General features: G+C 44.6%; 1 protein-coding gene across 2 annotated transcripts in view; it reads left to right on the forward strand.

Moving 5' to 3' along the window:
* The window catches only part of esr1 (estrogen receptor 1), a 154861-nt gene that overhangs the window by 91458 nt on the left and 37137 nt on the right, over positions 1 to 26266 (forward strand). For both annotated transcript variants that reach the window (XM_078405557.1, XM_078405558.1), the window contains exon 4: positions 6690 to 7016. In XM_078405557.1, coding sequence (XP_078261683.1) covers positions 6690 to 7016 — 327 coding nt within the window. The remainder of the gene's footprint in view (positions 1 to 6689; positions 7017 to 26266) is intronic.

A 26266-nucleotide genomic window follows, 5' to 3' on the forward strand; every position in this document is an offset into this window, starting at 1 on the left:
TGTTGTTCTATTGAATCAGAATCAGAATCAGAATAAAACTTCATTGTCATCCAAAAAAAACAAGTCTTTTGGACGAAATTCCGTTACCCACAGTCTATCAATAAGAGCAATAAAAATAAGCAATAACACACACACAATCACAAACCAACACAAAACAAAACAAAAACAAACAACAACAAAAAATGTGTACCGTTTTGGCTGGTAGTTCAGGAACAAACAAACGAGAGTTTTAGTATATAGATAGCTACACAGCTCTTGGGGGACATTCTGAGACCACAAAAGACTCAATTACCTGTAACCCTAAATTGAACAAAATGGATAGAGTGCTGCAGGACATGTACATCTTGGCAGTTGGCTGTGTCGTGTAAAGCAACTTTATAGGACTCTGGTTAGATCTCATTTGGAGTATCATGTGCAGTTTTGGTTGCTATCCTTTTATGAGAAAGTATGTGGAGGCTTTGGAGGGGAGACAGAGGAGGTTTACCCGAAGGCAGCGTGAATTAGAGGGTATTAGCTATAAGAAGAGGTTGACACTTGGACTGTTTTTCCCTGGAATGTCTGAGGTTGAGGGGAGATCTGACAGAAGTTTCTAAAATTATGAGAGGCATAGATAGGGTAAGCTCTCAGAACCTTTCTTTCCCAGCGTGGAAATATCAAGGACCAGAGGGCGTAGCTTTAAGAAAAGAAGAGAATTTTTGAAAGGTGATGTGCGGGACAAGTTTGTCATACAGACAGTGAGAGGTGCCTGGAACGCGTTGCCAGGGGTGCTGGTGGAGGAAGGTGCGATAATGACATTGAAGAGACTTTTAGATAGTGTCATAGAGTCATACAGCAAGGAAATAGGCCCTTCAGCCCAGCTTGCCCATGCTGACATAGGAGCCACATCTACATTAGTCCCACCTGCCCATGTTTGGTCCATATCCTTCTAAACCTTTAAACCTCGATAAGCCTGGATAGGCACATGGATATGCAGGGAATGGAAAGATATGGATCACGTGCAGGCAGAGAAGATTAGTTTAACTTGGCCTGATGTTCAGCATGGATATTGTGGGCCGAAGGGCCTATCTCTGCGCTGTGCTGTGCTGTACTGTTCTATGTTCTGTGAACCTTGTACACACCTGTGGCAAGATCTGCTGGGGGTTACAGATCACCTGAGCACTCATGGATTGGAAAGCTTTCTGATTAATGAACTGCAGGTGCCTTTAGAGGTACATGCATGCAGTGGATTGCTCCCTGCATGGATGGGAAAGTCAGCCAGAGCCACAAATCTAAGCAAGCACTCATTCTGATCAGCTCATTAGCGTTGGTACTTAGCGAGTAAATTCTCATCATCAGAGACCCACACCACCCTGAACTATGAAATGTACCCAAAAATGCAATTGAGAGCCTGCTAACACGATATATCACATATTGATTTGGGAAGAGCTCTGGCCAAGATTGCAAGAAAGTGCAGAGTTACGGATGTAGCCCGGTCCTTCACACAAACCAGCCTGTCCATTATCAACTCCATCTGTACTTCAAGTTGCCTCTGGTAGCAGCCATAGTCATAGTCAAGGACATTGACCGCTGTAGTCATCTCCTCTTCCCCCCACTCCCAGATCCAAAAGCATGAAAGTTCATTCCACCAGATTCAGGAACAGCTTCTTCCCCGTTGTTTTCAGACTATCGAATAGTCCTCCCATAAGCTTGGGTGCAGTCCACGACCTACCTCATTGCAGATCTTGGCCTTCTGCTCTGTAACTGCGACACTTACACTGATGTAACACTACATTCTGCGCTCTGTTGTATTTGTAATGGCTTGATTGGACTCATGTATAGTATGACTTGACAAGATAGGATGCAAACAAAGTTTTTCACTGTGTCTTGTTACACGTGACAATATTAAACCAACAGCAACAATGTGAGTAAGATTGGATATGCTGAATCTGTGCAAAATAGTCGTTAGACTTCGACTGGAACAGTCGTATTTATATTTTGTATGTCATAATCCATAGGAGTCCCTTCAGCCCATTGAATCTATGCTGGCTATCAGAGTAAACCCATTGGTCCCATTACTCCCACTTTTTTGTTAGATTTAGAGATACAGCGCAGAAACAGGCCCTTCGGCCCACCGGGTCCGCGCCGCCCAGCGATACCCGCACATTAACACTATCCTACACCCACTAGGGACAATTTTTACATTTGCCCTGCCAATTAACCTACAAACCTGAACGTCTTTGGAGTGTGGGAGGAAACCGGAGATCTCGGAGAAAACCCGCGCAGGTCACGGGGAGAACATACAAACTCCGTACAGTACAGCACCCGTAGTCAGGATCGAACCTGAGTCTCCGGCGCTGCATTCGCTGTAAGGCAGCAACTCTACCGCTGCGCCACCATGCCGCCCTTATGTCCACGCATGCAAACCATTCTCTCTTGCATGCCCAGTAACTCCTCCCTGATTCCCCTCCCACCCGTCTACACCAGAGGCAATTTATAGTGGCCAGTTAGGCTACCAGCGCATCTTAAGGATGTGGGAGGAAACCGAGGCATGCAGAAATCTGTGCAAAAGAAGGGAGAAGGGAAGAACCCCATTCAAACAACAGCTAAGGTGAAAGGTGTACAGTTCCGTTCTTCAAATTGTATAATGTTGTGATGGCATTGTAGAGGGTGTGGAGGAGACCCTGATCTGGAGATTCCCAAGTATAAAGGGGAGATTACTACACTGGGGTAGCTTTCTTCAGAGAGGGAGAGTGGATGGTGAATGGAGGTCTGCACAGGATGAACAATGAGGACTTTTTAATCTCTTGGCAATGGAGCCAATAAGTAGGGAGTGTAGATTTAAGGATATTAGACAATAGACAATAGACAATAGGTGCAGGAGGAGGCCATTCGGCCCTTTGAGCCAGCACCGCCATTCAATGTGATCATGGCTGATCATTCTCAATCAGTACCCCGTTCCTGCCTTCTCCCCATACCCCCTGACTCCGCTATCCTTAAGAGCTCTATCTAGCTCTCTCTTGAATGCATTTAGAGAATTGGCCTCCACTGCCTTCTGAGGCAGAGAATTCCACAGATTCACAACTCTCTGACTGAAAAAGTTTTTCCTCATCTCAGTTCTAAATGGCCTACCCCTTATTCTTAAACTGTGGCCCCTTGTTCTGGACTCCCCCAACATTGGGAACATGTTTCCTGCCTCTAACGTGTCCAACCCCTTAATAATCTTATACTTTTCGATAAGATCTCCTCTCATCCTTCTAAATTCCAGTGTATACAAGCCTAGTCGCTCCAGTCTTGGTAGAATGATGAGAGGAGAGTTGAATGATTGGGAACTGAAACTCACCACCTGATAGGGGAAGTGGAGACAGGTTACTCACTGTTGAAAATGTTTCTAGATGAACAGCTGTAGACGATGAAGCCACCAACCCAGCATCTTCACTATGGGCTCAATGCCCTCTTCTTGTGCCTTGTCTTTGCTCAATTCTGTGTGTAGCATTCTGCAAGAACCCACATTTGTTCCTTGCATTACCCTGGAAGACCACCGAACAGCAACTAATCTTTAGCAGAAGAAAGGTTCCGATCCGAAACGTCATCCTCGATCCCTTTTCTCCAGAGATGCTGTCTGACCTGCTGAGTTACTCCAGCATTTTGTGTCTATCTTCAGTGTAAACCACATCTGCGCTCCTTCACATTCTACCCATTCTGGCATGCAAATCTTCAAGAGTCAAAAGTGTTTTATTGTCATGTCCCAGGTAGAACAATGAAATTCTTACTTGTAGCAACACAACAGAATATGTAAACATAAACATAGTACATTGTAAACAACATAATAAATGTTAAAAATGTTTAGTGTGTGTGTATATATACACACATACTCACATATATACTGATCATATATATATATATATGATCTGTATATATATATATATATGTATATACATGTATATATATGTGTAGATATATATATATATATATATATATATACACACACACACACACACACACATGCATACATACGTACACATGAAAAATCAAACTAACAATAATAGTGCAAAAAGACAAAACCATTGCCCCCAAGGCTCTGTAGTTCAGAGCTTATTTGAGGTTGTGGTGTTTAATAGCCAAATGGCTGAAGGGAAGAAGGTGTTCTTGAACTAGGACGTTACAGTTTTCAGGCTCCAATACCTCGGCAGGGATGAAATGAGTGTGTGGCCAGGGTGGTGTGGGTCTCTGATGATGAGAATTTACTCGCTAAGTACCAACGCTAATGTTTTCATTAACCTGCTGTTGGCACAGCTGTATTATTGGCAGATCGACCCCTACCTTGCCAATGCCAGGTATCAATTCTCTTTTGTCCTGTTGTACTTCGCACAAAACCGTAATCCCACTGCCAAATATCATCTTGGTTTCTCTCCCCACAGATGCTACCCGACTAGGGACAATTTCTTTGCAATTATAACAAGCCAATTAACGTCTTTGGAACGTGGGAGGAAACCAAAGATCTGGGAGAAAACCCACGCAGGACATGGGTAGAACATACAAACTCTGTATGGGCAATCACCCGTAGTCAGGATCAAACCTGGGTCTCTGGCACTGTAAGGCAGCAGCTCTAACGCTACACGCCACCTAGTTCTCATGAGCCCTCTAGTTCTCATTTTCTGCAGTTGGTCACATTGTGACTTGGAGTGATTACATTCACACAATCTAATGTAAACAAAGCTTTTCATGTCCCTTGATACCTGACAATAATAAACCGAAGCAGAGAGGAGAACAATGATATAGCCCAGATTATTCCAGATCTATGGGTAACCAGTATTGCTTGGTCCAAGAGCATTCAAGGCATAAGGTAGTATTTTATTCTCAGACTGCTCAGGGGTCCCTGGTTTTGGCCCCATGTGTTTTCGTGTAGCAGGTGGTCTTCAAGCATGGCATTTATTGTCACACCGGCCTGTAAACATGCCTTTACAGGCATTCTCCAGTTTCTAGGCTGGAATCTATTTTGCTCTCAGGCTTTTACTTAGTATCCCTTCCCTAAATAAATTGACTTGGGTAAACATTAATCCAACTCTATTGATCACTTAACCACAGCCGACAATCCAATTCAATTTCAGTTGAGCAAAAACGATTGTGAGGCTAATGATTACATAATCTGTTTTCTATTTTGTTTTACTTGAGATCTGACCTCCTATCTTTACATTTTTCTATCGAAAGAATTCAACCAACTGCTCAAAAAATTCTAATCACTGCACATAGAATTAGGATCAAGACTGTTCAAGAGGAAATTAGAAAGTACTTTATTTACAAAGTAGTGAAAATCTGGAACTGATGTTGGCATCAATTGGAGTTTCTGTGGGTGAGATGGAAATATTTTAATTGGGTATGTATATTAAGAAATATGAAACAATCACATAAATATGAGACGTATATTGTGTTAATTTTGATCAAGGGGTTGAATGTTTTCTTCCTCTTCTTTATTCGAGTGTCAGTACTGTGATATCAAACCAAAATGGGCATTAAGGAATGGTGAAAACCATTCTTTCTGCCAACCACACCCTACCACATACAAATTACTCCAAAAGTTTGCTATGAAAGATGGGATGTTCTCATCTTGTTTTGAAATTAGGATACAACGGTTGAACCACAATTCAGATTTAACAATTTGCAACTTGACTTGTTTATGTGTATTGCATTAATGAATCTCTTTGTTAGCTTTGACCTGAATAAACTCCTGTTTAATTCTGGACTTTTCTAAAAAAAATACTTTTTGATTTATTTAAGCTATAAGGCTTTTGTTGGCCAACCAGTAGAAGGAAAAAAAAAAGGTGACCAAACAACACATTGGCAGATTTTGCTCATTGTTTTAAATGGGACACCTGGATTTGGCTAGTCTCTGGATTAAAGTAGAGATTAGTGCAGCACTAAAGGGAATTGGTAGGAAGGATGCTTTTGGATTCAAGGCTGGAAAATTGGGAGGGGTAGTGAATCAGCTCTTCATGAATGTGTCTCCTAATTTAATCCAGTTTGACCCTCCAGTTTTGAGGGCTTGGCCTTTTGAAATGATGTTCAACAAGGTCCAGATTACCCTTGGTGATGCATTCAAATTATCCCTGGGCACCGTTGAAAGAGAAGAGTTCTGGCATTGTGCAGCCGACATCCAAAGGCAGATTTATCTGGTTATGTTCTTATTGCTGTTTGTGGTAACTTACTCTTCACAAATTGACCACAACTCTTCATTCCAACAATAACTAGACAGCAAAAATACTTGTCGAAACATGGAACGGCAGATGTGTAGTGCTAGAGTAACTCAGTCCGAAGAAGGGTTCCAACCTGAAAGGCCACCTATCCGTCCTCCAGTGATGCTGCCTGACCCGTAGACTTACTCCAGCACTTTGCGCCTTTTAAAAGTACTTGTTGGTCGCAAAGTGTTCAGTGATGTCCCATAGTTATGAAGCGTGCTGTGCAATTACAGCTTTCCTCGTCTTCATTGCTTTCTGCGCTCCCATCTAGTTCATACGTTCATCTTTGCCAAAATAGTCAGACAGGAGCTTTAGCCACAACGTGACTAATATAGATCTCCTGCAGCCCCGCTGTTCCTCGATTAACACTGCCAGTTTTCATGCAGATCAGTTGCAGCTGTTGCTCTTTGTTTTGTGCCTCCTGTAGCCCAGAAGGTTTAGGTCTGTCATCTTTCTCTGTTTGTTTTGTATTGTCAGGTATCCGTAAAGACCGTCGGGGCGGCCGGATGTTGAAGCACAAGCGGAGGAAGGATGAGAAGGATCACGTCATCAAAAGTACTGTGATCACCGGCCGACCCGCTCCCAGCGGCGTGAATCCGGCACAGAGGAATGCCAAGCAAAACTCGGTGCTGGGAATGTCGTCAGATGAGATTCTCAGCACCTTGATGGATGCCGAGCCACCCATGGTTTACTCTGAGCATGACCCCAGCAAGCCCTTTACCGAAGCCTCCATGATGACTTTGCTGACAAACCTGGCCGACAAGGAACTGGTGCATATGATCATCTGGGCAAAGAAGGTTCCAGGTAGGATGGTATAACTTTGATAGAGAATGAGACAATGCATTACGTAAGACAGAATATTAAAGCTACGAGGCGATCCTGGGCTGGTGGAAGGCTGATATTTATAAGCACTGTTGAATAAATTGCAGTGTTTTTTTCACATTTAATTAATAAATTCAAATACATTTTCATTCAAAGGCATATGACATTGTTTCAAGGTACTGGAACATTGTTCCAAGGTTATTCTAAATACTGTTTGTGTTTTTCGTATGAAGATTCGGTGAGATGCAGCCTGCTCTAGCCTAACTTGTCAGGACTGCCCCAGCCAAAACCTCAGGCCTCGAACTGCTTCAGTCTGACAGCATTTTCAGATTATCTCTGATCTGACTTGAAGCTTAGATGTCTTTTTATTGGTTTCTGCGACAGCCAGCGTCCATCCCTCAAATAGAATAAATGTGTTTAGTTTGAAACAAAGTGACTAAAGTGACATTGGGCTGTTATGAACTATGTAGAGCTGTGCTGAAAATAATTCAAAGCAAAGAGAAGAGTGAATGGCAGGGCATGCTCATTTTGACAAGAACGTGCATGTTTGACATCATCGCAACACTTAATGGGCAGTTTGGAAATGATTAATTACACAGGGGATAGAACTCTCAAACAAAGCATTTGCAGCAGTTAAATTCATGTGTTGTTTCCAACAATTAACAAGGTAGTTGCTGCCTTACAGCGTTCGATCCTGACTACGGATGCTTGTCTGTACAGAGTTTGTACGTTCTCCCGTGACCGCGTGGGTTTTCTCTGAGATCTTTGGTTTCCTCCCACACTCCAAAGACAGACAGGCTTGTAGGTTAATTGACTTGGTATAAATGTATATTGCCCCTAGTGTGTGTAGGATAGTGTTTAGTTTAGAGATACAGCGCGGCAGCAGACTCTTTGGCCCACTGAGTCTACGCCAACCAGCGATCCCCACACATTAACACTATATGTCAGTGGGCGGGGATCGCTGGTCAGTGCGGACTTGTTGGGCCGAAGGGCCTATTTATGCATTGTATCTCTAATGTAAAATTAAGGTAGGGAGAGGGAGATTAAGTGGGGTGGATTCCATGTACCTCCAATTTTAGGTAACTTCTATCTCACCCCCCCCCCCCCCCCACCACAATCAGTCAAAAGAAGGGTCCCGACCCAAAATGTCACCCATCCATCCATGTTCTCCAGTGCTGCTGTCTGACTCGCTGAGTTACTACAGCAATTTGTGTCTGTGATGGTTCACTGTGTGTGTGTGTGTGTGTGTGTGTGTGTGTGTGTGTGTGTGTGTGTGTGTGTGTGTGTGTGTGTGCACGTGTGTGTGTGTGTGTGCACGTGTGTGTGTGTGTGTGCACATGTGTGTTTTTAGTGATTGTGCCCCTCCCTCCTGCTTGCCTCTGAATCCATGGACACTGTGGTCCACTTGGGTTTGTATGTCAGGAGCATGAAACAGTGGTGATGCAAGACACTGCAGATGCTGGAATATTGAGCATAAGACAAGGTGCTGGAGGAACTTTGGGGCCGCAACTATTTACAATATATATTAATGATTTGGATGAAGGAATTAGAAGTAACACTAGCAAGTTTGCAGATGGCACAAAGCTGGGTGGCAGTGTGAATGGCGAAGAGGATGTTGTTAGGAGGTTGCAGGATGACCTGGACAGGTTGAGTGAGTGGGCAGATGCGTGGCAGATGCAGTATAATGTAGATAAATGTGAGGTTATCCACTTTGGCGACAAAAACAAGGAGGCAGATTATTATCTCAATGGTGTCAGGTTAGGTAAGGGGGAAGTGCAACGAGACCTGGGTGTCCTTGTACACCAGTCACTGAAAGTTGGTGTGCAGGTACAGCAGGCAGTGAAGAAAGCTAATGGCATGTTGGCCTTCATAACGAGAGGATTTCAGTATAGGAGTAAAGAGGTTCTTCTGCAGTTGTATAGGGCCCTGGTAAGACCACATCTGGAGTATTGTGTACAGCTTTAGTCTCCTAATTTGAGGAAGGACATCCTTGTAATTGAGCGTAGGTTCACGAGATTGATCACTGGGATGGTGGGACTGTCATATGAGGAAAGATTGAAAGGACTAGGCTTGTATTCACTGGTTTAGAAGGATGAGAGGGGATCTTATAGAGACATATAAATTATAAAAGGACTGGACAAGCTAGATGCAGGAAAAATGTTCCCAATGTTGAGGGAGTCCAGGGGTCACAGTCTTAGAATAAAGGGGAGACCATTTAAAACTGAGGTGAGAAGGAACTTTTTCACCCAGAGAGTATTGAATTTGTGGAATTCCCTGCCACAGAGGGCAGTGGAGGCCATATCACTGGATGAATTTAAGAGAGTTAGATAGAGCTCTAGGGGCTAGTGGAATCAAGGGATATGGGGAGAAGGCAGGCACGGGTTATTGATTGTGGATGATCATCCGTGATCACAATGAATGGCGGTGCTGGCTCGAAGGGCCGAATGGCCTCCTCCTGCACCTATTTTCTATGTTTCTATGTTTCTAAATATGCTTTCAGGTAGGCTTTCTTTGTCAACCTATTCATCAGCACCTCTGACCAGCCACCTATCACAGTGCATGTATGGTCCTTTCTGTGACTGAATTTCCCACTGACACCTGTTCTAATCCTCCACAGCCCAGACCAATATCATTTTCCTTTGATTTCAGTTTAATTAACTCTGTAACAATTTCTCCCAATCTGCACCTGATCTTTCGTTTTTACACCCCAGCCCAAGCTCATTCTCCACCCAGACTGATTTACCCCTAAGCTTTGTCTGCATCCCGTCCCCAATGCTTATTTCATTGCAATATCCTGACTTAGTTCTGCATCTCTCTGAGGGCCCTGTACTTCTTTATTGTTTAGAGCCCCTGCCAGTTCCCCTCCATGTTCGCCTATTTAAATTTCTTCTCACACTGAACAACTTCTTCTTCAACTCAACGTACTCCTTTCAGATCAAAGGTATAGCTATGGGAACTTGTGCGAGCATTAGTTATGCCTTGGAAAATAACTGCCGATGCTGGTCCAAATCGAAGGTAGACACAAAATGCAGTTTACACCCCCAGCGGTATGAACATTGACTTCTCTAACTTCAGATAGTTCCTCTCTTTCTCCTCCCACTTCCCAGTTCTCCCCCTGTCTTCCTGTCTCCAACTACACCCTATCTTTGTCCTGCTGTTTTGTATGTGCTGTTATGTTTGCGTGCTACTGTATGTTTCATTTTTTTCCTTAGTACCTAATCAGATGTACAGCACTTTGGTCAACGTGGGTTGTTTTTAAATGTGCCATACAAATAAAATTGACTTGACTTGACTTGACTTGCCCTCCCTCTCCTGACATCAGTCTGAAAAAGGGTCTTGACCCGAAACGTCACCCATTCATTCTCTCCTGAGATGCTGTCTGACCCGCTGAGTTACTCCAGCATTTTGTGTCTACCTTTAGTTATGCCTTCCTTTTTGTGGAAAATGTGGAATATTTATGTTTCTTCTCCGGCATCATTTTGATCACCTTCAACAAGTCACACCTTAAGGCATTTATTTTCAGAAGAAAAATGAGTCAACTTGCTCACCTTTATTTGAAGGGTAATAATCTTGTCGGCATTGTATCATTCACTTGATTCTTTACTGCACCCTTGCTGATACATCCCACAATGCAATGTGGTGACCACAACTGTAGTTAAGTCAATTCAAGTCAATTCAACTACATTAAACACAACCCATGTTAACCAAAGTGCTGTACATCAGTGCAGGTACTAAAAAAGAACATACAATAGCACACAAACCTAACAACACAGACGTAAACAGTTCACAGCGCCCCCTCAGAGGGCCTCAAACGCTAGGGAATAGAAGTAGATTTTGAGCCTGGACTTAAAGGAGTCGATGGAAGGGGCAGTTCTGATGGGGAGTGGGATGCAGTCTAGGAGCTGCACATGGGATTCTGCATCTGGTTCAGACGCACACGATGGCTCTATTTTACAACACTGTCCTTTTACAAATAAACCCAAGAGCTTTATTTGTCCTTTCCTCGTTATTGGCCTGAGCCTATGCTGCCATTAGAAGTGATTAGCATTCTTGGACCCTCCAGTTCCTTTTGCTGCCTTCCACTATTTAGATTTTTATTTTTAATTAGTAGGTTGGCAAGTATAATTTTATATTTTGGCATGTATGCGTATGTTAGACTGTTGCTTTAAGGCTGGAAGTGATGGGGAGGAGTGAGTCCTGTGAAGCTAGAGAGAGAAATACAGCAAAAAGTGATCTACTCAGTGTCAACACTGCAAGTGACCTGGGAGCATTTAATGGTACAGAGAACAAAATAGGCTCCTTTCCTCATCTGCTATCACTCCAGCTGGCAAACCAAATCTAGTCGGTGCATTGGCCTGGAAGGTCTTCTGATAGTGAAGTAATTTGAAGATTAAATTTAAAGAATTAAATTTAAAGGTCGTAGTTGTACTTTTAATTTATTTCAAATGACTGAAATTGGTTTGGTTCCAACAAACACAATGAAATTTATGTCCAACTAGTAACTACATTCATCCCAATAATTAAATCAAGTTTTACTTGAGACTTGCTGGAATTTTCTGGTTTAACCAGACCCTCCTATATGTAGACACAAAATGCTGGAGTAACTCAGCGGGACAGGCAGCATCTCTGGAGAGAAGGAATGGGTGACGTTTTGGGTCGAGACCCTCCTTCAGACTGATGTCAGGGGAGTGGGCGGGACAGAGATAGAATGTAGTCAGAGACAGTAAGACTGGTGGGAGAACTGGGAAAGGGGAGGGGATGGAGAGACAGGGAAAGCAAGGGCCATTTGAAGTTAGAGAAGTCAATGTTCATACCGCTGGGGTGGAAGTTATCCAAGTGAAATATGAGGTGTTGTTCCTCCAATTTGCGCTGGGCCTCACTATGACAATGGAGGAGGCCCAAGACAGAAATGTCAGATTGGGAAAGGGAGGGGGAGTTAAAGTGCTGAGCCACCGGGAGATCAGGTAGGTTAAGGCAGACTGAGCAGAGGTGTTCAGCGAAACGATCGCCGAGCCTGCGATCGGTCTCGCTGATATACAGGAGTCCACACCTGGAACAGCGGATACAGTAGATGAGGTTGGAGGAGGTGCAAGTGAACCTCTGCCTCACCTGAAAAGACTGTTGGGGTCCTTGGACGGAGTCGAGGGGGGAGGTAAAGGGACAGGTGTTGCATCTCCTGCGGTTGCAGGGGAAAGTGCCTGGGGAGGGGGTGGTTTGGGTGGGAAGAGAAGAGTTGGCCAGGGAAGGAAAGGGTGGAGATGGGAAGATGTGGCCAGTAGTGGGATCCCATTGGAGGTGGTGAAAATGTTGGAGGATTATGTGCTGTATGTGTCGGCCAATCGGGTGGAAGGTGAGGACAAGGGGGACTCTGTCCTTGTTACGAATGGCGGGAGGGGGAGCAAGAGCAGAGCTGCGGGATATCGAGGAGACCCCAGTGAGAGCCTCATCTATAATGGAAGGGGGGATCCCCCGTTCCCTAAAGAATGAGGACATCTCCAATGACCTGGTATGGAACACCTCATCCTGGGCGCAGATGCGGCGGAGACGGAGGTATTGGGAGCAGGGGATAGAGTCTTTAAATTTCCTCCTTCCCCCCTACTTGTAGTTATTTGGCCTTCAGCCTGAAGAACTGAGGGACTTCAGTTCTGTTGAATCACTGCTCTCTAATATTGGCAGTTGGCTCAAATGTGAGTTGAGACTGCAATTGGAAGCGATCTAATTCTTGGCAAGTGCCTTGATGTCATCCAGCAGTTTGTTGCAGTCATCCCAAGTTCAGTTGATTAGTGTTCCTCGTAACTGTGGCATTAGTTGGCTGTGCAACACCACTTTCACATGATTCGGGGAGAGGAGTTGTGCCACTGGCTATCTTCTGTTGTAAAATTGCAATCAACACTCAATCTATATTGGAATATAGATTCACAATATAGGAAAGAACTGCAGATGCTGGTTTACACTGAAGATAAGCACAAAATGCTGGAGTAATTCAGCGGGTCAGGCACCATTCCTGGAAAAGGGGAATAGGTGACGTTTTGGGTTGAGACCCTTCTTCAGACTTTAAAGAAGGGTCTCGAGCCGAATCGTCACCTATTCATTTTCCCCAGAGACCCGCTGAGTTACTCCAGCATTCTGTGTCTATTCAATCTATATTCTTCTCCAAGTTGCTTTCTGTTTCTGCTGATTTACTGACCCCCACAGCCACTATTATTTGCAAGGTTCTAATATTATGTTCACCAAATACTGGCATCATATCAATTTTTTAATTAACTGGGAAGTGTCCCGAGACATTGGATGTAGAGCAATAAAACACTTTTGGAGTGCAGTTGCTATTGTGATATTGAAAACGTATCAATCAGTCTTGGACATAGCAAGGAACCCCAATAAAATTGAAATAGAGTGGAATCGGGGGTGGTTGGAGTGGGCGGGTGTTTGCGGGAGGGATGGGGAGTGATGAGGGGAGGCGTTGGTGATGGGAAACAGAAGGAGAACGGTTGTAAATGTTGAAGGTCAGTGATTTTAGCCGTGCAAAGTCACCGCAGGAGTTCCTTGGCTGAGTCCTACCACCCCACCATTCTCAGCTGCCTCACGAATGCCTTTCTCACTTCCATGTAATCGCAAGTGGGGATATCCAGTGACTGAAGGATGCTCTGTCCCAATTAAGAAAATAAATTGAAGAGAGTTGTGGACGCAGCGCAGTCCATCACACAAACCAACCTCCTTTCGATCAACTCCATCTACACCTCACGCTGCCTCGGCAAGGCCACCATAATAAAGGACCAGTCTCCCCACAGTCACTCCCTCTTCTCCCCTCTACCATCAGGCAAGGGGTACAGAAGCTTGAAGACGCAGATTCAACCTTGAACCTCCAGATTCTGGGGGCAGTTTCTTCCCAGTTGGTATCAGGCAATTGAACTGTCCAGCTGTGAGATGAATTATTTACTTTGATACGAAGAATTAAAACAAAACCAGATTTATTTAGAAAAACTTTAACATTCTGCTAAATATCACTGTAAAGAGTTACAAGAGTGCTGATGGATAAAACATAGAAAATTAAAATGCTGCATGTCAAACGGTGTTTTGGCCTTTATTTCCAAAAGGAAAAAGAAGAAAAACAGAATTTGAAGCAAAAAAATAAAGAATAGTGAGAACACTCAGCAGTCAAGTAGCATTTCATAGAATCATAGAGGAATATAGCACCAAACAGGCCCTTTGGCCCATCATGTCCTGCCGATCATCAACAAACTAGCTATATTAATCTCATCAACAATGATGAGATTATAGTACTTAATTTATAGTCTTTTATGCCTTAGCAATTCAAATGTTCATCCAGCCCTGTCTAATGTCTCTCTGACAATGACCAACATTGTAACCTCCATGGGGGTCAGGCCTTGTAAGAAAGTCGCTCCCATTTCCATTAGTTCTTGCTGCCTCTAATTGCAGAAACTTGTCTTCGACAAGAATGAGGAAGTGTTGTGGAGTATAGTGGGGTGGTGAGATTGACATGGTTCCACAGGCAGTGCATGCATGTTGTGGTATGTAGCGTGAGGTTTGCAGCTGTGCTAAGTTTATTGGGATGAAGTTAAACAGCTTGATGTGATTAAGCACTGTAATTACGTGGTGCCATTCATAAAGATTTTTGGTTGGGACTGAGGTGTTGCAATTTTAGTGGCGATTTCAGCTTCAGAGTCTCTGGCAGAATTCTGGCAAAAAAACTGCAACAACTCAACGGCTGCTGGGACCGAAGACGGTCCCGCTGTACTGGCAGCCACAGTAAGTGCTTGCCTCCAGTACACCGCTTGTCCTCCAGAACGCGTTGCATGGCAACAGTACGGGTCAGGGGTCGTGACCTCGCCTGCCGTGCAAGGGCTCTATTGGAATGGTTCATGATTTATTTACAGACCTTAAACTCCAACATTTGGCCAAGCCCAAGTAGCGCATCAATGACAGTGGAGGATGCAGCGCTGTGGACCAATGCATTAACTGCACTGTGGCTCAGCCACAGCTCCCTGCCTGGGACCAGTGCATTTGAAGGTTTCCGACAGTGTGCTTCACTTCCTCGGGAGATCTCAAACCGCTTCACAATTGTGGCCATGTTGTGTGGTCCCTGTTGTACACGTGGAACTGCAGGCGCCCAAGAGAGCAGAACGATTAGTCAGTTAATCATTTTTAGTGGCGTTGGGTGAGGCATAAATCGTCTCCGGGTGAAATGATTTAGCTGAACTCAGGCTAGATCGGATCTCAGTTTACCCAGAAGACCTCCAACAATGCAGGTCCCTCCCTCAGTGTCAACCCCACTTACTTGCTCAGCTCACTGGAATGGGAATTTAACCCACAGTTTCGGAGCTAGTGCTACTCAATGGAGTCAATGGTACCTTATTGTCACATGTACCTAGGTACAGGGAAATTCTATTTTTGCTTGCAACCCAGCAAACAATTTTGCTGTACATTAGGCCACAATCGTCCAATTGTTGACACGGTAAAGAGTGACAACGTTTCTGGTGCCATCTTGAACTCTTCAACATAGAGAAACGTAGCGACCTAGAGAAATGTAGCATTCCCACTTGAATTAAAACCTAGAGACTGGAGAAATGTTCCTAATAATTCTAATAGGATTTCAAGCGCAACTTTTTTTCCTTTATCTGAGCCACGCAGAAGAAACATAGACATAGAAACATAGAAAATAGGTGCAGGAGTAGGCCATTCGGCCCTTCGAGCCTGCACCGCCATTCAATATGATCATGGATGATCATCCAGCTCAGTAACCTGTACCTGCCTTGTCTCCATACCCCCTGATCCCTTTAGCCACAAGGGCCACATCTAACTCCCTCTTAAATATAGCCAATGAATTGGCCTCAAGTACCTTCAGTGACAGAGAATTCCACAGACTCACCACTCTCTGTGTGAAGAAATGTTTCCTCAGCTCGGTCCTAAAAGACTTCCCCCTTATCCTTAAGCTGTGACCCCTGGCTTAAGAAAAGCAATAAGAGAGACACCTGACAACTGGTGAAACAAAAAAATATAAAATGGGGGAAATGCTCAGCAGGTGGTGCAGCAAGTAGATGGAGCTAATATCTCTGGGTGGTTTTTATTCGTTGTTTTTATGGTGATAACCTAGTGCAGAAGGCATCGGAGGATATTTTGGGTAACAGAGTCTAACATGACATACAACGCTGGGAACGTCCCAGATAGGTAGACACAGAATGCTGGAGTAACTCAGCGGGACAGGCAGCATCTCTGGAGAGAAGCAATGGGTGACGTTTCGGGTCGAGACCCTTCTTCAGACTGATGTCAGGGGAGTGGGCGGGACAGAGATAGAGTGTAGTCGGAGACTGTAAGACTGGTGGGAGAACTGGGAAGGGGAAGGAGAGAGGAAAAGCAAGGGCTATTTGAAGTGAGAGAAGTCAATGTTCATACCGCTGGGGTGTAAACTACCCAAGCGAAATATGAGGTGCTGTTCCTCCAATTTGCGCTGGGCCTCATTGACAATGGAGGCCCAGGACAGAAAGGTCAGATTGGGAATGGGAGGGGGAGTTAAAGTGCTGAGCAACCGGGAGATCAGGTAGGTTAAGGCAGATTGAGCAGAGGTGTTCAGCGGAACGATCGCCGAGCCTGCGCTTGGTCTCGCCGATGTACAGGAATTGACGCCTGGAACAGCGGATGCAGTAGATGAGGTTGGAGCAGGTGCAAGTGAACCTCTGCCTCACCTGGAAAAAATATCCCAGATACATTGTCATACAGTTTACTGGTATCGTAAGGCAAAAAGAGTGCAAGACACAGTGTTAGAGTTGTAGGAAGGATTTTGAAACTATTGTGTTATTTAATATATCCCTAACTAACATTCCAGTGCAAGGAAAATCTCACATAAACATAGAACATAGAACAATCCAGCACAGGATCAGGCCCTTGATGCTTGTGCCGACCCTGAAGCCAGTTTAAAATAACCCCATCTACCTGCATATGATCTATATCCCTCCATCCCCCATCTCTTCATGTGTCTCCCCTGGCAGTGCATTTACAGCTCTACCATTCTATGTAAAAAAACGTGCCTTGCAAATCTCCTTCAAACCATGCCCCTTTCACCTTAAGGTGTAGTATTTGACACCTTCAACATGGGAAACAACTCCATCCAAGGACCCAAACAGTCTTTCTAGGTGAAACAGAGGTTCACCTGCACCTCCTCCAACCTCATCTATTGCATCCGCTGCTCTAGATGTCAACTTATTTACATCGGCGAAACCAAGCGCAGGCTCGGCGATCGCTTCGCTGAACACCTGCGCTCGGTCCGCATTGACCAAACTGATCTCCCAGTGGCCGAGCACTTCAACTCCCCCTCCCATTCCCAGTCTGACCTTTCTGTCATGGGCCTCCTCCAGTGCCATAGTGAGGCCCACCGGAAATTGGAGGAACAGCACCTCATATTTCGCCTGGGCAGTTTGCAGCCCAGTGGTATGAACATCGACTTCTCCAACTTTAGATAGTTCCTCTGTCCCTCCCTTCCCCTCCTCCTTCCCAGATCTCCCTCTATCTTCCTGTCTCCACCTATATCCTTCCTTTGTCCCGCCCCCCTGACATCAGTCTGAAGAAGGGTCTCGACCCGAAACGTCACCCATTCCTTCTCTCCCGAGATGCTGCCTGACCTGCTGAGTTACTCCAGCATTTTGTGAATAAATACCTTCGATTTGTACCAGCATCTGCAGTTATTTTCTTATACTATATAAAAATAGACTCTATCCAGTGCAGGAATCATCTCATACACAATGTTATACAAAATATCTGTAACTGATATGGCAATGTTGGAATGATCTCAGGCACAGCAAGTATCTTGGACCGGCTGCGCTGGAGCAACTATATTTGCTGATTTCCTGAGGAGGAACCCACTGGGATGGATCAGCAAGCTTTTCCGTCCTGTGGAGAAGTCTGGAACTGGGGGATTGTTTTGGGACAAGGCATTAGTTTATTGAATGGTGGAGGTCCTGCTTGTATTCCCTGTTTAGTTTGGTGTGGAGGTACAGCTTGGAAGCAGACCCTTTGGTTCACCGAGTCCACACTGACCATCGAACACCCATTCACATGAGTTCAATGTTATCCCACTTTCGCATCCACTCCCTGCACTCTAGGGGCAATTTACAGCGGACAGTTAATCTATAAACACACATGTCTTTGGGGTGTGGGCGGAAAAGGAAGCACCCGAAAGAAACCCACCTGGTCCCAGGGATATCGTGCAAACTCCACACCAACAGTGTCCGAGGTCAGGATCAAACCTGGGTCTCTGGCACTGTGAGCCAGCAGGGCTACTAGCTGCACCACTGTGCCTCCCTCTATTCTTGTGTCCTAGACTCAGTTGCAGAGTGTAAATCAATCAAATATCCAACACTATACAGTAGCTTACCAGTGTAGTGTACTATGTTCCTTCAACATGCTGAATGTCCAACTCTAGATTAGAATCTATATACTAAAACTCTTGTTTGTTTGTTCATGAACTACGGCCAAAGCAGTACACGATAGTGCGACAATTTTAGGCCCACCTTACTCACCGTCGTCCCTTTGGTGCTAATGGAAGGAATTTCATTGAAATTGGTGTTATATTTTTAAAGTTATTCACACTTTAAAGTTTAAATCTATCTCCTGAGGGGGGAGGTAGAGAGGGAGGGAGGGGTTGGGGGTGGAGGGAGGATAAGGGGAGTTGGGGGGATGGAGTGGGGGGGGGGGGGAAGGGGGGAGCGGAAAGGGAGGGAGATGGGGAGGGGGGAAGGGGGGAGGAGGGGAAGAGGGGAGGGGGGAAGGAGAGGGTGCTGCACCAATGCAGGAGAGGTTTGTGCCCAATGGGTCCACTTGGTCTAGTTAGATATTAGAAATGTCACTTTCAACGGATTGTTGTTAGTACTACTTCCTGCTCATTCCCGCCTCCTCTCTGCACACTGGCACACCTGTACAATGGCCATAGAACTCAAATCAATTGAGCAAGCAAAGGAAATTATTTATTCTTTTCATACCCTTTTGATGTATAACAAAGAATCTTGAGAACAGCTTACAAACAACCCTGCGTGCTGAAACTCCTACTCAACTCAAATCATCCGAGCAAGCAGAGGAAATTTTTCGAATAATTCTTTTTCTATTGATGTGTGTTGGAGTCTTGAGAACAACTTTTGAACATTGGCCTGCGATCAGACATTAACACCAACTGCCTTAGGGAAAGCTGACAGTGGCTGATAAATAACCCTGCTCTTATTTTCGCTACTTTACGAAAAAAAAGCCTTGAGTTTTGATTAGAGTCTGGATTCTCTGCTTCATTGAAGCCAAGCCCAATGGGCTCTCCCTTTTGGGATTCTCCAAATTCCTAACTAACTATGTTGCAATTGGTCCAAGGTCATAGCCACTTATAAGGTGGCATCTAACCAGCATGTGACCTTACGCCTGAGTTTAATTTTTAAGTGGAAAATCAAAAATCATTTTAGATATTCAGTTTGATCATCATTCGTATGGTGAACATTATCAACAGGAGTTCAGCATTCCTCCCCATTTTGTTTCTGTCAATGATTGTTGCTGTAATGCACCTGCCAGGAGGTATTTAACGAACAAGGGTTTCATTTTTGCAATAGATTATCATACCACATTCTCATGATATCTCAAAGAGCTTCAAATCCGACGAAGTACCTTTGAAACATTATCGTTCTTCTTGTGCAGTCAAATGTGCCAGCTAATTGAGTCTGTCACAAAATGCTGGAGTAACTCAGCAGGTCAGGGAGCATCTAGGAGAGAGGGAATGGGTGACGTTTCGAGTCGAGACCCTTCTTCAGACTCAGACCCGAAACGTCACCCATTCCCTCTCTCCTGAGATGCTGCCTGACCTGCTGAGTTGCTCCAGCATTTTGTGATACCTTCGATTTGTACCAGCATCTGCAGTTATTTTCCTACACAGCTAATTGAGTCTAGTGAGACCGGCCAAGTGGGAAATGCAAAGGATGCCTGAACTATCCGCGGGAGAAAGTTGGGGGATGCTGGGAGCTGTGGGAGAAAAGTCGATGAAGAAAAATCATGGTGTTTTTTAGCAAGGCAAATGTTTCCAGCATCGGAGCATGCCATCTAAGCTTCACTTTACCTCTTGGCCTTATGGTCGACACTTTTCCCTGCTCCTAATGTACTGACACATAACCCTGACTAAATGTGCTTCAGATTCTGGAGTGCACTTTGAGATGAGAAAGGGACTATTATAAGTATACTTTTCTTTCTCATTCTACAGTCTACCCCTAAGTCAATGAGAGGGCGCACCATTTCATCACTCAAATTGTGGCAGATTAGACATACAGTAGATGTTTGGAAGATGGGCCATTCGTATATGTTTTCCTCATCTTGTGCTGCCTGATGAGGGAAGCATCTCTATTGTAGAAACAAGGAACAGCAGATGTTGGTTTACAAAACTAAGACACAGGGTGCTGTGGTAACTCTGTGGGTCAGGCAGTATTGCTGGAGAGCATGGATAGGTGACTATTCGGGTTGGGACCCAGTCTGAAGAAGGGTCCTGACCCAAAACGTCGCCTATTCATGTTCTCTAGAGATGCTGTCTGACCCGCTGAGTTACTCCAGCATTTTGTGCCCTTTTTCCTTTGTAAAAACGTTTGATGGGGTTGTCTCAATGTCTCCTTAAGTCGCTTGCTGTCAAACGTTGTTTGATAATGATCCTTGGGATGTTTTGCTGCACCTACGTGCAGCGTAGGTTCACTAGGTTAATTCCCGGAATGGCGGGACTGTCGTATGTTGAAAGGCTGGAGCAATTAGGCTTGTATACACTGGAATTTAGAAGGATGAGGGGGGGTCTTATTGAAACATATAAGATAATTAGGGGATTGGATACATTAGAGGCAGGAAACATGTTCCCAATGTTGGGGGAGTCCAGAACAAGGGGCCACAGTTTAAGAATAAGGGGTAGGCCATTTAGAATGGAGATGAGGAAGAACTTTTTCAGTCAGAGAGTGGTGAAGGTGTGGAATTCTCTGCCTCAGAAGGCAGTGGAGGCCAGTTCGATGGATGCTTTCAAGAGAGAGCTGGATATAGCTCTTAAGGATAGCAGAGTGAGGGGGTATGGGGAGAAAGCAGGAACGGGGTACTGATTGAGAGTGATCAGCCATGATCGCATTGAATGGCGGTGCTGGCTCGAAGGGCTGAATGGCCTACTCCTGCACCTATTGTCTATTGTCTATTGTCTATTTGTGGCACCAAAGCACCTCCATTACTGTTCAGGCAAGAAATCTGCTGTCCAAATACATTCTGGCTTGTATGTGACTCCAGACTCAACAATGTTGTTGATCCCAAATGACCTGATATGCCGGTCAATTGTACTAATATCATGATGTTCAAAAATAAAACGGGTCTGATCATCTGGTCATGATCATGGTACTGAGGTAGACATGGCAATATTATTCTCAGTACAGTCACCCTTCCAAACCCGTCCTCACAAATCTCTTGGTATTGATATCTAAATTGGGGGAGCTGTCTGTCAATAGATGTGTCAAGCACCAATCTGACATGGTGCTACTTGCTGAATCAGGCCTTTTACAGACAGTGTGTTGGATCCTCTGTGATACTCCATGATTATGTCCTGACCTACAGGAGCTGCCTTTGGATCCTTAACGTTGACTACAATAGACAATAGACAATAGGTGCAGGAGGAGGCCATTCGGCCCTTCGAGCCAGCACCACCATTCAATGTGATCATGGCTGATCACTCTCAATCAGTACCCCGTTCCTGCCTTCTCCCCATACCCCCTGACTCCGCTATCCTTAAGAGCTCTATCCAGCTCTCTCTTGAATGCATTCAGAGAATTGGCCTCCACTGCCTTCTGAGGCAGAGAATTCCACAGATTCACAACTCTCTGACTGAAAAAGTTTTTCCTCATCTCAGTTCTAAATGGCCTACCCCTTATTCTTAAACTGTGGCCCCTTGTTCTGGACTCCCCCAACATTGGGAACATGTTTCCTGCCTCTAACGTGTCCAACCCCTTAATAATCCTATACGTTTCGATAAGATCTCCTCTCATCCTTCTAAATTCCAGTGTATACAAGCCTAGTCGCTCCAGTCTTTCAACATATGATAGTCCCGCCATTCCGGGAATTAACCTGGTAAACGTACGCTGCACGCCCTCAATAGCAAGAATATCCTTCCTCAAATTTGGAGACCAAAACTGCACACAGTACTCCAGGTGCGGTCTCACTAGGGCCCTGTACAACTGCAGAAGGACCTCTTTTCTCCTATACTCAACTCCTCTTGTTATGAAGGCCAACATTCCATTGGAACACTACACTACAGTCCCGTATGAACAAAGAAATCCCGCACTGATTACCACCTACGGTCCTCTGGCAACTGACCATTCAATGCTCCTTGCATTGGAACCCTTCTCATCCTCAAGCCTGAGGAAGCACTGTGTTTCTTTGTGAATGTTTTCATGCGGGTAGTTGACAGTATGCTTGTTTCTCTCTCAAAATATGTATGGTGCATATTGTGTGTGTGTGTGTGTGTGTGTGTGTGTGTGTGTGTGTGTGTGTGTGTGAAAGACAGAGAGACCGAGAATGTCCCTCTGGATTTCATGAATTGATATTACCTTCCAGTGAAGATGAATTGGATCAATGTACTTTGGAACCATTTCAGTGTAGCACACAATAAAATAAAGGAGCAAGTGTACATAACATCTGTGGATCTACAAGATCCAATTTCAGCCTGGGAACTAGGGGGAGAGAAGTATGCATGAGAGTGTCTTTGCTGATGTTGGTGAGCTTTAGTGTTTGCCTGAGTTGATGTGCATGTGTCTGCTGCCATTTGGGTTTGTGTATGTGTTTACGTGTGCGTATGTGTATGTGCACCCATCACTGCGTACATGTGTGTGCACATGCATGCTTGTGTTTCTGGCGGTATTTATGTACGTGTTTTTCTGCATGTTTTTGTGCTTGCATGTTTGTGTGCATCAATGCTATTTATTTGTATGTTTGTATATAGTGTGTATGCATTTGAGCATGTATGAATATGTCTCTACGCATACGTGTCCTTGTGTGATCCTGAGATATCATCGGTTGTTGTTTAGTTTCAGGTGAGCTAGAATTATGATCAGTGCAGTTTGGAACTATTTCAGTGCAGCCTGCGGTGAAATGTCTTGGTTATTTTCGAACCTCACAATGTGCTGTTTATAATACCACCTCTGGAAATCCTGTTGCTCCTGCCAAGCTGCTCTCAGCCCCGTCTCTGGCACCTCCGTTAATCCCACCAAAGGGAATAGAAAGAGCTTCTGCTGGCTCCGTTTCTTCCTTTGCAACGTCACCACTGCAAAGCCAATCTTTCTCGTTCAGCCAATGTAAATATTCCAGCACACTTAAAAAATAGTGCAGAGGGCTGCCATGAAACTTGGCATCGGTGCAGGCAGAAGGAAGAATGAGCAGTTCAGTAATGAAAAATCAGTATCAGCAGAAGGAGCAATTGTGGAGTCCACAATCTATACGCGGGGCAGGGTGCGGACAAGGCATATAAACCACTCGGGGGATACTTTGTCATAGTCACTGAACCTGTCTTGACTGAATAGTTTACTGTATCGTCTTCTCTGGATGTCCTTCAGGATCGATAAAGATTTTTTGTTTTCCGGTTCTGTGGAGCGACCCATTAGACAAACCCGTTTTATCCACGTTTGTGTATGTTTGGGTTGGAAAGATCACGTTCTTATTAACTGCCTTTACTTTTGCCTTTGGCAAAATTGAGTGCAATCAGTAAACCACAGAAAATTACATGGGATCCGATGAACCCTAACAGATTGCAATTCCCGTTTCGAAGGAACATCTGGTCTTGATGTACTGTGCAGCAACATGTTTCATCCAATTTTTTTTATTGGCCCATCTTTGGCTATTTGTTGAATAAAGGTCAAAACGTAATTTAAAAAAACGAATCGCTAAGTTTTCATGAAATCATAAAATACTACAAGAAATTGATGCAGATGATTTACATTAGGTTGGTGTGTTTGTTTAAAATCTAAGGAAGGAATGTGTTAGAGGGAATGGGTTCATTTCAGGCACTTGCACCCTTTCCTGTAACTAAAGTTAAACTTCCCATTTATTCCAAGCGTTGATGCAAGAAAACTGCAACTGCTGGAATATTGGTCAAAACACAGAGTGCTGGTGGAACTCAGCAGTTCTGTGGGGAGAATGGAGAGGGGGAGATTCAGGTCCGGACCCCTGATCAATTTACAGAAGGGTCCCGATCCAAAACATCGCCTGTCAATCCCTTCCACAGATGCTGCCAGACCCGTTGAGTTCCCCCGGCACGTCATGCTTATTTTAACGATAATCGCAATAAATGTGAGTAGTGTGGCGGGCTGAGCCTATTGGGTATCGCACCGTCATTTGTCAGGCTTGAACTCTCTGGGCGTGATCTGGGCCGACCGATCACGCGGTCTTGGGGGGGGGGGGGGGGGGGAACGGGCCTGGGTGTGTGGGCAGAGAGCAAAGGAATTGCAGTTGTGGAGGAATGCAACTGGAGCTGCAGCACAGTAGTAGTTAAAAGATAACCCCATGCATGCATGCATGAGCGACCAAGCTGTATCTGTTCACCATGAAAGAGTGTTTACACAACCCCGTAGACCTCTTTGCAGTAGACATTTTTTTGGTTATTTACATTGATACTTAAAGACAGCTCATTTGTTCACTAATTAGCAGCAACATTTTGTTTGAAGATTCGACATTTCACGTGGTGATGAGTACAGGTATTCATTTGAGACGTTTCTGTTGTATTTTGTATTAACTCAGGGCCACTGTGGTGCAGCAGTAGAGCTGGGGGTACCATCCTGGGGTACTGTCTGTGGAGTTTGCACGGTTTCTGTGATGTTTGATGGACTGTGTGGGGTGGGAGGACCCGTTGCTCCTCCCGTGCAGCAGGTGGCGCTGCACAGGACAAAGGGAGATGTTTTGTACATAGTTATCTTGGCTATCTGTACACAGTGTGTGAGTGTGCAGTCAGATTGTGGGGTGGCAGCCATTTTTAGTCGTCTTGCTGCCAGCATTGAGTTACTGTAATAAAGTCTTCTGTTGTACCTTGAAGACTCGCAAAGTTTCATACAGGCATAGAACAAGAACACGAAAGTTTCCTCCCACATCCCATAGATGTGCGGGATTGGGTGTTGATTGGCCTCAGTAAATTACACCTACTGTGTAGGGAGTGGATGAGAAAGTGGGATAACATAGAACTAGTGCGAACGGGTGATTGATGGTGGGCGTTGATTAGCTCTGCCAAAGGGTCTGTTTCCTTGCTGTATCTTTCAATTTTAAAAAAGCTTTGTTTAAACATAAAATATAAAATTGCAGTTACTTGAAAGCATAAAGAGACACCATAGAATTCAGCAATTTATTTAAAAATTTAAAGTTTATGCAGAGAATACTAATGTATGATCTACAATAAATTTTGAGCAATTCTCATATAACCAGCAATCCACCAATCTCCAATGATACCAGATGGCTGAGAGTATACTGTACCATGCTCTAACTTTCTTACCACTTGGATATGTAGTAAGATAAAGCCGCTGCCAGTTTCTCATGCAGCCACTTGCACTGAGAGAGGTGTAGTATGGGTGACATCGGACACACATTCACATATTTTTTAGATTTAGATTTTTTAGATTTAGATATACAGCGCGGAAACAGGCCCTTCGGCCCACCGAGTCCGCGCCGCCCAGCGATCCCCGCACATTAACACTATCCTACACACACGAGGGACAATTTTTACATTTACCCAGTCAATTAACCTACATACCTGTACGTCTTTGGAGTTGGAGTTATTAAAGTTGGTTAGAGCGTCTCTAAAGGATTGCCATATATCTACAGTTAGTTTTCTCAGGTGCACTGAAGCCTTGAAGGGATCACTGGCAGCTGCCTTTAAATGGGGACAGGGAAACATTTTATTTTTGTTTGCCTGATCATCGAACTGTGCGTCGATCCCTCTCAACCTCGCATTCAAACATGCTGCAAGTTGGCACAACAAGTGTGTCACCTTTGCACCATCCACATGTCTGCGTTCAGCAGCTATTGGAGAAGCATTCTGTTTCCCTCTCAGCTGTCTTGTTCGTGGACTTGGGCGTTTGCAATGCCCTGACACAATCGATCTGTGAACGCAGTTAATCCCACCAGCCTTGGCAGACGTCAAGCACAGCTGGTGGTCACAAGGCTGCTTCTTTTTCCACTTCCTTTCAAATGTTCGTTACAGAGATGTT

The sequence above is a fragment of the Rhinoraja longicauda genome, chromosome 9, assembly GCF_053455715.1.
Source record: "Rhinoraja longicauda isolate Sanriku21f chromosome 9, sRhiLon1.1, whole genome shotgun sequence".
NCBI lineage: Eukaryota > Metazoa > Chordata > Chondrichthyes > Rajiformes > Arhynchobatidae > Rhinoraja > Rhinoraja longicauda.